Source organism: Phaenicophaeus curvirostris, chromosome 1, assembly GCF_032191515.1.
Source record: "Phaenicophaeus curvirostris isolate KB17595 chromosome 1, BPBGC_Pcur_1.0, whole genome shotgun sequence".
NCBI classification, from domain to species: Eukaryota; Metazoa; Chordata; class Aves; order Cuculiformes; family Cuculidae; genus Phaenicophaeus; species Phaenicophaeus curvirostris.
Window position 1 is genome coordinate 63,868,994 of NC_091392.1, and position 13,916 is coordinate 63,882,909.

General features: G+C 38.6%; 2 protein-coding genes across 11 annotated transcripts in view; one reads left to right on the forward strand and one right to left on the reverse strand.

Moving 5' to 3' along the window:
* Positions 1 to 13,916, forward strand: part of AMN1 (antagonist of mitotic exit network 1 homolog) — a 469,636-nt gene that overhangs the window by 188,478 nt on the left and 267,242 nt on the right. The window lies entirely within an intron of this gene.
* LOC138722177 (protein bicaudal D homolog 1) overlaps positions 1 to 13,916 on the reverse strand; it is a 305,608-nt gene that overhangs the window by 177,078 nt on the left and 114,614 nt on the right. For all 10 annotated transcript variants that reach the window (XM_069860071.1, XM_069860079.1, XM_069860112.1 and 7 more), the window contains exon 3: positions 2,445 to 2,597. In XM_069860071.1, coding sequence (XP_069716172.1) covers positions 2,445 to 2,597 — 153 coding nt within the window. The remainder of the gene's footprint in view (positions 1 to 2,444; positions 2,598 to 13,916) is intronic.

Below are 13,916 nucleotides of genomic sequence, written 5' to 3' on the forward strand. Positions count from 1 at the left end.
TTCCTTTTCACTGCTGGAAAATCCCACAGCAGTGAAAAAGAGGAGTTTTTTTGTTAAAGGTCCTTGTCTATGCTTGATGAACTTTCCTGGTAAAAATGATCATGCTTTGATTTTTAAGTTAATTCTAATCATGTTAATCATCCACCTTTTAATTTATAAATGCAAAAAAATCCCGGTATCAGGTGAAATAATTTAACAGTTTGGTGATAGAGGAAAAGAAATACTGAATTTTCATGCTTTTTTCAGTTGATGCTTTTCTTGCTCAAATACATTAATATGCTTTATTATCAGCAATTTTAAAGTAATGTGTAAAACATTTTTTATTTGACACGTGTATATTTAAACAAATTAAAATAAAGTTCCGGTTAAAATAGAAATATCAGCCATTCCAAATGGAGTAAAATATTTACCAACCTGTCAAAAGTCTTGTGCTCCTAAGCCTTTAGAAAGGCCAACTTAAAAAACAAAGCACTAATCTTCAAACACAGAGAATGGAAACACTTCAAACAACAAAGAAAGTGCCAAAATCATATTGGGAAATGTTAACTCAAAATGGAGAATACATGATATTTTGAAATCTACATTTAGGAACGTGATACCTTTTCTGATTGGAGAGAGAAGTCCCTCTGAAAAATTATTAGATCCCATCAAATTGCTATGTTTGTAACTTAAGGACATGGAAAAAAGAAACCTTTTAAAATTTTAAATCCACATGAAAACCACAGGTCTGAATTATCTATATGATTACCATCTTATGGACTTGTGCTTACAAAAGCTACAAAAAAACCCAACCCAGATAATGACAGTTAAGACTTGAAATATATGGTTTTGTAAATTAAAGTATTAAAGTATAAAACACTCTTGAAGTTTTACCGTGCAGATCAAAGCTATTTTAGGAATCACAAGCACATACATATGTGATGCAAAATGAGTTATTTTTAAAGCCGTTCAAAATGTGGCAATGCTTTTTCTCTCTACAGATTGCTGGCATTCAGTTTCATTAAGAACAAAATATGACAAATACAAACACCTGCAAATAGATTTTCTTCAGGGGGAAACTAAGACAGTCCATAAAGGGGTCTTCAATTTTCTGACAGTGTGAAAATGCCTCCTGTGATTTTGATGAGGAAATAACCTGTGCCTCAAAAGGGGAATTTGCTGACTTGGTAAATAACTTTGACACAAAGATCATCCACTATAAATTCAGTTTCAGGAGACTGGAAGTCTAGATATCTTCATAAATAAGGAAACAACGTACCCATTTCTATTACCTGCCTATTCCCTATGGCACAGCTCTACTGCTTTAAAAGTTTCAATTGCATTTGTGCTAGAGCAGTAAAATAGGAGTAAAAGATAGCTGAAATAGCACTGCACATTCCTGCAGGAGCAAGGCAGCTTTGTTCCCAGGCTGCCAGTAGAAACTGTGACTGTTTTGGCTATTTGATAGAAGCCCTAACTGATCCAGGTAGTAGGTTAGGCCATAAACCAGGGGCTGCGACGCAGTGTTGTTACCATCTGCTAGAAGTTAAGGAAATGTTGTTACGGATGCCACGTTGTGCTGGTCTCCAAAGTGTCTACAAGGCAGAAAGTGTTTCAGCATCCAGCTTGAACACTAGATTATTGATTATGGCAAGTTAACTTTTCTGACATGAGAACAAATCCCTTTTGTTCAATTTAAAGGACAACTGTGTTCTCAATTGCTTCCTCTGCAGTACAAATACGCAATAGCAAAGGAAGCTGTGCTCTTATAATGGGGAGAGAAGAGACCCCATGACCATTTGCATCTGTATGTAATGGGGCTGTTGTTTATGGTGGTTCCTTAGAGTGACCTCTGCAGTGCCATCAAAATTATAGTGTGTTGTTCTGCCATCAGCTGCAAATTGCTATCATGGGGAAACACAAAAGACAAAATAAGAACATCTGACAACTCTTCATCTATTTTTGAGGCTGGCTAAACTTTCAGGTTAGCATGGCTGAGGAAGGAGCAACACTGGTACAGGAAAACCAGAGTAGCAGGGGAAAAAAGGAGAATGAGAATTCCTCTTCTCCAATTCAGAAGAGCAAAGGACATGCAGGAAACCAACTAAGAGGAAACAAAGGGCTGAACTCCTCTGCTGGGCACCAAGTTCAGCATATAGGGAAGGAAGAGAGGTAAAGCAGGAAGTGAAAAGATGAGATTCTATCTATTTTAATAATTCCTCTGCTATTATAAAGTTCTGCAGCAAAATACTCCACCAGGATTTTGCCTAAAACTGAGGTAAGGGCCTCCCCATTTGTAAGAAATAGCCAATAACTCTGTTTCAGAATATGTGTTTAGCATAATCACAACTGAAAAAAAACATACAAAGAAAATTCCATCAAAACACTCTGCAGAATCACATCATGGAAATTGGAGAAAATTGTGTCATTTTAAAGCATGGTGCCTTAAATCTTTCGATACTTACTTGATTCTGTTTCAGTGTGGACACCAGTTTCTGTAAAGTGATGTTTTCCTCTTCAAGCTCAGTGTAGTCCTGTAAGAGCCTCGCCTCTCGAAACTTGTATTCTCGAATTTCATCTTTCATTCGTACCCTCTGTAGTTCCACCATTTCGTTATTCTGATGAGAGAAAACACAAATACATCACCGTTCGTGCACAGACACTTTAATGACGAAAATTGCCTTTAGGAAAGGCCAAAGAAAAAAATAATCCTCAAATAGAAATGATTTAACAGTGCAAATCAAAACAACATCACCTTACAACCTGAGGCCAAGCAGTAATTTCAAGTGTGTACTGGCAGTACAGAAATAAGAACATCTGATAAGAAAGCCTGATTAAAACAGTATTAAGATTAGATGCTTATTGAAAAAAAAAAAGCTGGCAGGGCTTTATAATGTCAGCAGTTGTATTGCGTTATGATTCAGTTGGATTTAAATAAAATTACCACCTGTTGACCACCAAAGGATGCTTTATACATTCATACAGAAAAGCAATGAGTAACAGCATCCATTCTGTAAAGGTATCTGTTACCAAGCAAGATGCACTTACATATTTGTATCTGAAGGCAGTAGAGAGGCACGCAGGTAGGCGGTCTGGGGCCGGGGGGAGGCAGTTCTGCCAGGCAGATGTCTGCAAAGTGCTCATCAAAACCCTGACAAATGCATTGATGTGCTGAGCAGGATTACACCCAGCAGTCAGAGAACATACAAGGTCACCACTTTATTTTTTCCATTAGCATATACAGTTCCCAGACAGCTTTCTGAGAGAGCTCATGAGGGATCAGTTTCACCAAAAATCGCTTCCATCAGATTCCAGCTCTGACCAAGTTTGACATCAAGGGTCAGGTTATTCTGGAAAGAATCTGCTGACATAAACCTGATGTAAAATGCACTATGGGAAGATGGAGTTAACGCTTAAAGAGACTGTTGACCAATACGGTTTGTAGGAGCAACCCCCCTCCCTGCTTTGAACAGAAGCCTGAAATTGCCTGATTAATAGGAATAGGCATAATTGGTCACATCTTCTTGCCTGCAGGAGGAAGATGAGCATTGCCACAGCAGCTGGTGGAAGGAAGCACTACTGTGACCTTAATGATGAGGCAGAGCCTCCTCTCTGCTGTGGTGTCAGAAAGAGCACACTTGGGAAGCAGTAATGGTTTTCTGTAAAAGATTTTAGTGTGGAGGGAGGGCAATCTTTGGCCTGATAACTACCTGGAAAAGTCAAATGTTTAAAGAAATCCCTACAGGAGAAACTGTAGTCAGCAAGCTCTAAGTAGATCAATACGCAAAATTCACCCTCGAGTATGTAAAGGATAAAGTCACATATTCTGAATTGAGGATAAACAGAACTCTGCTTAGCATCTTGGTTAATTAAACAATTATAAACCACTGGAAAATGACACTGTAAAGCATGAAAAAAAATGCTGACACAAGAGCTACAAAAGGGCTTTTTTAAATTATGAGTTTTTGTTAAAGAAAAATAAATACCATCAGCTTTCCCCTCTGGAAGTTAAGAAGAAATGAAGAACCTATGTGGTTTTCTAACTGTAGGCACATCTTTTGTTTAAAATATCCCCTGAGGCAGAAGGGTCACAGAGCACTGGATAAAAGTAACTCTTTGCAAATATTCCTGTATCCATCACTGCCTAATAAATCTCTGAGTGCACTGTAAGAATGGCACCACAGACGATTTCATGAAGGGAAGATGTTTTATACCTCAGGTTTGCCTTTATATGTTTTGTTTCTGTCAGCACTTTCTCAGCTGTTCTGGTTACTTACGCTTTCTATGTATGGAGATACGTGCAAGTCTGAGGCAGTACATGGACAGCACTAAATGCACAATTCCAATGTGTCAAGCATAATTACGCTACTCTGCAGCTCTGACGGTGTTTGGAGGACAACTGGCCCAGGGAATGAATAGCAATCAGCTAACATCCATCCTATGCTGACAGGAGCCCCTGGAGCATGAAGACGTGTGGAGGAGCTCTGCCCACTCCAGCTCCCAGCATGGCAGCAGTGAGCTGTTCCCAGCAGAGCTGCCTGCACCTCACAGGAGTGAGCTCAGCAGCATCACACATGACAGGTGGCTGCTGAGGGTCCACTCGGGATCCAAACTGGCTCTGCCATCAGCACCGCTGATTGAAAGAAAGGTCTCTGCAAAAAGGCAGGAAGAAAAAAGGTGGCCTATAGATAGAGAACCTGAGCAAAGAATTTTTATTGAAGCCTGATGTATTATTTCCCTGATGGAGTTACAAGGCACACTTCTTTGAAAAAGCCTCAAAAACTCTGTAAAGTCAGAGTACTCCTTTGTCTTTCCTAGAACTGCAAACAGGAACAGAAAAGATGAGCTTGATCTTGCTGGACCGCACCACCACTTCTTTAAGAAGAAAGAAACCACATTCCTTCACCACTTGAAACTGCTGCTTCTCCCACATAATTTTGGAGGTATAAACCGAAGTATTTATAGTGCTTTTCTTTTACACACAGAAGAACTATCTCTGCAGAGCAACTTTTATTTGTCTTTACTCATACCACTTCATCAAGGAAGAAACAGTATGAAAAGTGAAGACTCGTCAGTCAGAGCATCCCACCTGCCCTGCTGACCACTGGACTGTGTGACTGTTTCCCTTGACCAAGGCTTCCACTGGAAGGAATTCTACTGCTCTGCCACAGGGGCGAAACAAACTCAGCACATTAAAGAATGTGACATAATCTTTTCAAGGTAACATATAATGTTCATTTTGTCACTGCAGACACCCTAGCATTATTCTCCATGCTCTAGAATTCCTCCTACTGTTTGTGAACACCTGCATTATGCTGGCAAATACCCAGCTGCAAAGTGCTCTAGTGCTTTCACTGCTTCCTGTGAAAGGAGTTGCTTCCACATTACAGAGCAAAAGCTTGGTGTTATCAAGGTTTACGAGTGAGTAGCCACAGGACATGCTGGACATGTTCTGTTTACCTTCATACGAGGTCTCCAAGCATTTTGTGCAAGTGACCTAGTCTTCAACCTATTAGAAAAGAAAAATCATGCTGAGTTTGTTCTTTGTTACTGCCAGTAAGCAGGATATATTTGTTTCCCTCAAGGTTCTGATTAAATCTTCTTCTGATTCTATCTTCTCACAACTGTCTATTGTTATTTTCAACTATTTATATTAAATATTTCTTAAGCAGACAATACACAGTTTAAGAGGACAAACTTTGCTCAACAGATCCTGTGGCAGCAAGATGCAAACTTTTTGTTTGGCCATTGCCTCAGTCCTCTTGCGAGATGACTTGGATTTGTATGAAAGCAGTACAAGAAGATTTAAAAACACAAGGAAAAAGAAGTCTGTCAGCGGGGCAGTTATCTATATGAGCCACTAGAGGACAATGTAACCCAAATTATTAGTAAAATAATTCCTAATTAAATTTTACTGGTAATCAAGCACTGAAGATTAAGCCTGCAGGACAGAGCAATTGAGCCAGATGCTTTTACAAGGGCACTGCCTCAGGAATTTTTATTTCCAGAGAAGATGCCTCTAAGAACGACTGTATCTGTAAATACCAACGTAATCCAAGAGGTGGAGCTAATGATACATGAGCATAATGTCTATAAATTATTTTCAATCCCAGTCACTAGCTGAACATGGTGCAATAGTTTTCATGGATCAGTGCCAAAATAAGAAGGAAAAGGCCCTTCTGTGAAACTATAGGGAACAACAGAGTCCTTGTCAGCACTGCATCTAATTATATGTGGGCACTAATTGTGGAAAATGTCAGTCACATAGCTAAATTCTTGTCTAATGAATCTATACATAACAGAAAAGACTATGAGAAATTAAAACCAGAATGCTCAGTTGAGATAAAGTCTGTTCAGGTCACTATCCATGAGTACTTAGATATATTTTCAGACTTACACACAGGAAAAATAAAAGGCATCTCTTTTACAGGGCAAGAAGCATATCTGTATAGTATAGCCATCACTTCAATCCTGACAAGTCTCTGAGCATCAATGGAAGAGAAATATTAAATAATACACTTTTGTACTTCTTACCAAAATTAAATGCAATATATATGAATATATTATTTGCTTTTGATTCAGCACAGACTTTTAAAATGCTGTATTCACATATGCTACATACAGAGCATGTTGTAATAATTACGTATGTAGACACACTGTAATAAATTGTGTAATACCAAACAATTGCAAGAGAGGCGGCACTTTAAAATGAAATAACGGAAATGTCTAATTTTGAAAATGGTGAAAAAGGAATGGAAAAATAAATTATACCCTGCTGGTCGTTTTTCCTTGTCAGAACACCCCTGGTGTTGCTCAAGGAAGTCACTTGTTACAACCTTGTGTCCTCTCAATATACCTAAGGAAAACAAACTGGTCAAGGGACAGTGACCCAAATGCCCATTTCCAAGGTGAAAAGTGAGCTCTGTTGGCTCTTGATTTCTTGATCTGAAAGCCTATACACTGAACTTATTGAAAACTTGTGTTTCGAAGCTCTCTTTTCAAAGTAAATGCAGTTCCATTAGCTATTTTTTGTTCTTCCCTATCTTGGAGTACATAAAGGACTTCTTTAAGTTTTGGGGTTTGTCTACTGGTTTTCATCCCAAACAAAACTGGAGATCTAGATTTTGAACTTTTTTCCTACATCTTTTTCATACAAATTTCCATGAAAAAATTGCAGGTCCTTGCTGTGATAAAATTTACTATTTTTTACAATACAACACAGCCTTATAATCAGAAATTAATTACATACTCTGAACTATCTTGACTAAATCACTACTTATCTATTGGAAAATACCAGCCATAGCATGATGTTGTGCATAAGTTCCTAATTTTCATAGCTCATGGGGAAGAGAACAATGGAAAATTTACGTACTTCTAATTTAATAGCATTGTATTATAGCTGATGCAGTATAAAATCCCATTTGATTCAATGACAGTTTTATTGCACTAGTAGTAAACTGAATGAAATAGAAAATTCATCCTCAGATTAATATCCATGATCGCATGTGTTTGTTGATAAGTCTTACTGTAGATTTGTATGCCATGTTTACGTTACTCTGCAGAGGAAAATAAAAGGTGTATTTTTCATGAAAAAATAATAGGCATACATAGAAAGTACAATTTAATTGGGGTTCAAATTTAATTACAAACAGGCTGACTTTGCATGGTGAAGCACTACTGTTGGTAAAAATCCATGATATTTTTAATTATCTTAAAAATATCTTAGCAATTATACAACTTACACTTACCAGCTAATGGTCCCAGTTAACAATTATCTTTCGGAATTTTTTCCATGATGGAAACATTCACTTTTACTTATAAGTTTGTTCAGCTGTAAGGGTACTAGGCTTCTGGAAATAATAATGCAATTTATCAGCATGGCTTTTGAATGGGGAACTAGGAACTTTAATAAAGTTGTTCTAAGCTAGTGATTTAGAAATAGTGAGCTAAAATTTGGGAGGAGATCGGGAGGAGTTGAGTGATAGATGAAGCTGGCACTTAATTTTTGGGGTACTGACCACCAGACACCCCTGAAGAGCCCCCTCAGAGTATGCGCAGAAGGTGCAAGGAATGACTTTGCATTTATTATAACTACATGCAAATATGTGATCGCATGCATGATGAATAATGTATGCTTTTGTATAACTTGTGTGTAAATGAATCTGACAAACCCTTTGGTGTGTGTTTTGAATAAAATAGTGTCTTTCTTGGTGATGTAGCTATTGGCTTATTGCACACCAGGTAATGGATCCGAATTTTGGACACTACCAGCACAACATTGGCCAAAACCAGGTTTTGGACTTCATTCAGAATCATTCCACCCCAAAACTAACCCCGCTTAGAAATTATAGTACGGTTTGGGTTGGAAGGTACCTGAAAGATCATCTAGTTCTAATCCCGTTGCCATGGGCAGGGACACTTCCCATTAGGTCAGGTTGCTCAAAGCCTCATCCAGTCTGGCCTTGAACACCTCCAGGGAAGGGGCATACATGACTCCTCTGAGCAACCTGCACTAGTGTCTCACCACCCTCACAGTAAAAAATTTCTTTCTAATATCTAATCTAAATCTCCACTCTTTCAGCTTAAAACCATTACCCCATGTCCTGTCACTGCACTCCCTGATAAAGAGCCCCTCCCATCTTTCCTGTAGGCCCCCTCCAGGTACTGGAAGGTGGCTATAAGGTCTTCACAGAGCCTTCTCTTCTCCAGGCTAAACAAGCCCAACTCTCTCAGCCTGTCCTCATACCAAAGGTGCTCCAGCTCTCTGATCAACATTGTGTCCCTCTTCTGGACTTGCAATGCTTTTGCCTTCTTTTAAAATATATTATTTGTATCTACTTAGCAACAAATACAAATAAATACATGAGAAATACATTTGGAAATACAAATAAATTAATGAGAAATACAAATAAATTCATGAGAAATTAATGAGGAAAGCATTAACAAGTCCTAAGAATCTTTGATTCATCGCTTCTAGAATGTACAGGTTTATACCCTTAGAAACTTCAATGTCCAATTGTATCTCCTCTTTAGAAGCCTCCAACATGAATTATGGGTACATATTTTGTTTTCCTTAAACCAGAGAAAATAAAATTCTTTATCAGAAGAGATGAGAAGATGTGAATTCTTCTCACAAGCACGACAGAGCAGGACACCAGGACACCACTGGAAAGCCACCCTTCCTCCTTTCTACTGATGGAAGACTACAAAGAGGAAAATAGTAGAAAGAAAGGACCCAGAAAGAGACTTGCCACACCAGGCAGGAGGCAGCCAGGGAGCACCAACTACCCAGCTTGTCCCAGCAGGTTCTGCTTTTTCATTCTGAAGTGATAAAGGAAGTTGAGAGAAGAGAGAACAAAATAGAAGAATAGAAGAGCAAGAACCATTAGGGGTTTTTTTTCCATCAACTCTTTTCAGTCCCCAAAGGAGGCCCCCTAGACTAGCCGTAAAGCTTCCCTCTTTCATATAACTGAATTTTCACCTTGAACTGAAAGAACAGCATTTTCCATGTTTCCAGATACATTTGAAACCATAGTGGAATTATGTGGACAACCTAGTGTGAGCTGGTCTGACCCTTTGGCAAAATTTGCAGCCTGATCCCCCTGATTCATATACACAGATGTCCCAGCTAAGCACAGATAGGGCATCTCTTACAAGACCAGTTTTACTTTCCTTTCAATACACAGATACGTCTATATCTCAAAATAAATTATTTCAAAAAATCTTCCTCCTCGTTAAAAGTTGGCATCCTCCTTTTTAATCTGAATTTATTTGATCATCCTTCATGCAGCATTATTAGAGTTCATTATATTGTGTTTGAGCTTACCAGCTGTTTTGGCATGCTACTTTAAGAGCACAGATACTACTCCTGTTGTGCAGAGGAAGAAATCACTAACTTTTGCAGTTAGGTATGATTCTGGCATTCATTAGCTTTTGATATATCATTCATTGTCTCAAAATCAGAAAAAAAAGCAGACATGCCACTATGTACTAGATATTTTTTTTAAATACAACTGTAGAATAGCATAAGTACCTATAATATTTCCCTTCCACTGATTTATTTACAAAATGACAGCTCTATCAAAGACAAGGATGAAAAAAAGCCCCATATTTGTTATCTATAGCATGTTGAATAAAAGCCAGATCAGGTTAATGTGTTTCAAGTTCCTTCACCAGCAACGTCTCTTAAATAAAACATTTATAATACCCCTAATAATTTCATCATCTCAAATGCTCAACACCTTTAATTTGAAATGCTAAATCTAAAGTAGTAAGGTGAATTTTTATTAAGGGCAATTAAATGGCCCATTTATGTAGTTATCACAGAGTTTGAAACCCACAATATTTAATGCTGCAAATTTTGCTACAATATGAAGCCCTATAAAACATTTCTTTTATTGACTTTCATATATAAGTATATATAAAAAGATAGATCTAAGAAATTATCTGGTTATTTAGTCATTTAATTTTCCTGATGAGTATCGTTGTCACCTAATATTATATGGACTTATTTATAAAATGACATGCACTACAAATCTCTAATCATATATATTTATCTGGTGAACAAATGGAAAGTAATGGTTTGACTGCATTTATAGCAATTAATGCATTAGTGTTAATGTGTAAATTATATACCAGTTATATATTAGTATATTAGTTATAATTAGTTATCATTAACATTACCACCCTCTGACAAACACTGTTGTGATATTCCCAACTAATTCCTTCATAGAAAGACAAACTTCACTGAACTCAATTGTATTAAAACAGCGTGAGAGGAAATTCTGACTCCAGATTTACATCATGGTTCAGTTAACACGATCCTTCCGCATATCTGCAGAATGATGTCACACATTAACATACGATCATTGCAAATAGTAAAATATCAATTGGCTGGAAAAAGCTTTGCCATGAGGATATTGTAGAGGTCATTTTATTTAAAATTAAAACTCTGGTACTCATGTGTCTCCTGCATTAAACATTTATAAGGAGTGGGAGGATTTATTTCTAAATAACATGTTGACTGTGTATAAGAATAATGATGACATATAAGTGCCTTGGAGCAGGCCAATAACAACTTCTTGTAAATGTAATGCTCTCCAAGAAGAGTCTTCCCACAGTCCGTTCAGGCCTACCCTGGTCTTCTGTTTTCTCCAGGTGCCAATGGACAAAACTACATCCACAGCCCAGTTTAGTCACCTGCTCCTCGGAGGACTTTTTCTGTAGACCTTTCACCAGCTTCCTCCATTCCATGTTGTTGCTACCACCCACCCTACCCCACTGCTGGTGTGGGCTCCCCTATGACTCCCAAGGTCTAGTTGGGGTGGAAGTGCGCAACCCACAGTGGACAAGATCTTAACTTCATCCTTCTGGTGAATTGTTTTGCCACATTCTCATTATTCCCACTGCACTGAATAACGTCTGAGGAACAAATACTTGAAACTGCACTCTGAAGCAGGGGTGTTGACCACTCTACATCACTGATTATCCCATGGCTGACTGGGTACTATTATAAAGATACCAACCTCAAATTGCTTTTGCCAGATTAGCTCAGGACAAAAAAAAAAATTTAAAAAAAAAAAAATGAAGAGGAGGAGTTCTAGGGAATTATATTTTTTCTTTCCTCCAATTACAACATTTCCTATGAAGGTTGTCACTTTCTATCCACAATTTAAGAAGCCAACAGCAGCGATTCTACATAATAATGCCTTAAGGCAGTCATTTTAATGTGGGGGATCCACACAGACCTTTTCAAGCTCATCAAGAAACCAAGAGCTGGCTTTAAAGCCTAACTGATCACTTGGGAGAGGCATCTGCCAGTTATATGTATCTCTTTGAGACGCCATCTGTCAGGTGCAAAGTGCCAAATCTCCTTTTAGACCCACAGGGGCACTGGCTAACCAACAAAGAGAAGTTGTGGTAACCGGCTGTGGGGCTGTGATCAGTTTAAGCTCAGAAGTATCACAGCTGCTGCTCTCAGGTCCTGACCCTCCCTTGGGCCAGCCCTAGCTTTCACATCATCAACCATCACGAAAACATGCCATTTCTATTTTGGATATGCTTCCTGCTCAGCAACATCTATATGATCTACTCAGATTACCAGAGGAGGAAACCCAGCCCTATCCATACAAAATAAAAAATTTATATAGCCACCAACATAACCAAGATTTCACTGTATCCAGCAAAATGTTGAGGAGCAGTAAATTCCTGAAGACAGAAAGAGGAAAGAGAAAAGACACCAAAGCAACTAAATAAGAGGGGTGAGCTTGACTATTTTAGCAGCATTATGCTTCGCTTATATGGAAAAACAACTCCCTGTTTATTGACTGATTGTGCTTGCATTGCTTTCATCTGTCTTGCTTTCACTTTTCATGTCAGGATGGTTTCCCTGTCATAACTCACTTCTGAGCACGTTACCATCGTCATCGTCACCCATCTCCCTGCTTTTTTGCTGTACAGCAGTGACTTTGTTCTCCCATGTTTCAGGCACTGAGCTAGGCACCTTGTAAGCTTTCCATTCCCCATGGCAACTGCTTCCTCTCCTTAGGACTCAGACCTATTTTAATTACAGCATGCTGCTAGCTCAGTCCTACCTTCCTTATATTCCTTATGTCAGTAATCAAGCTGCACTGTCAAGGGATACGCATGCCAGGCCAAGGCTCTCAGCTCAGCTTCCGCATCCTGCACTGCATTACAATACTATCCAAGCTCTGCCTTTTACAATATCAATGTCTCTAAGCCAGTGCCTCTGCCTTCTTCTGCTGTGGGAAGACTGTGCTGCAGCACCACGTTAGAGCTCCAGAAGCTGAGAGCATGCAGACATACAGACCTGGGGCTGAGCAGCAGTACTAATAAATCCGATCCTTAGGACAGTGCAGCTAAACAAGTAGGGGACTGAGTTCATATTAATCAAAGATGTAATTAATCCTGATCCTCAGCTCACAAAACATCATAAAAAGAACAGAAAAATCTATTTCAAAGGGGCCCCTGGGCAGCATGTAGTCCATTTGTCTTCCCCAGGACAGGAGAAACTACATCTATGTCCTTCCTGATATCTGTCTAATCTCTTCTTAAACACTTCCAATGACAGATCCCATCACCCTTCCCAGAAACCTGTTTCCTGACTTCACTTTCACCTTTGTTAGAAGACTCTTTTGAATCTCTAATCTGAAATCAAGTCTTTCACATTGCAAGAGGAAAACAGTATTTCTTCTTCTACCCAGAAAAGGCAGGAAAATAAATGCATCTGTTCCTTTCTGCAGGAGTCTTCCATTTACCTGCCATATCCATCTTCAGCCACCTCTGCAAACAGAAGAGCATATGAGTAGTGAGGACTCCAGATAGCTTGCGTCACGGACCAAAGGTAACTAGATATTGGGGCGACTAGATTTTCAAGGAAAAACAATAGGAAACCCCAATTAATACTCTATATTTCTTTTTATACTCAGTTGCTCACAGTGAATTGAGAGAGAAGAAATATATTGCAAGAAACTAAGAAGAAATTGTCAATACTCATTAGAAAGGAGTATGAATAAATAGCTGAAGGGTACAAGGAATCTATTCACAAGTACAAATCTATTTCAAGTACTCATCTGCTGGGACATTCTCTGTTATGTTGCAGCTCTGTAAGTCCATGCTCACAATAAAGCTTCCTCGTCAAAATTATTCTTGCAAATTGTCAGCTGCAGAGGTGTTTCAAAAGCTCTCTGTGAACCTGCACCCACTGCTATCCCAATGACAAAAGTCTATTTCAAGTTCCCCTTGAAAAATATCAATATGATATAAAAGGTTGCTAAGAAAGGAGGAGCAACAAAGTTAAACTTCAGTAATTCTTCTTCTTCTCCAGAAGGACAGAGACATGGCATCTTTAAACAAACACATCTGTGCCACAAAATTCAAATGCTACCATGTGGTCAATTCTGTCATGATTAGAAGAG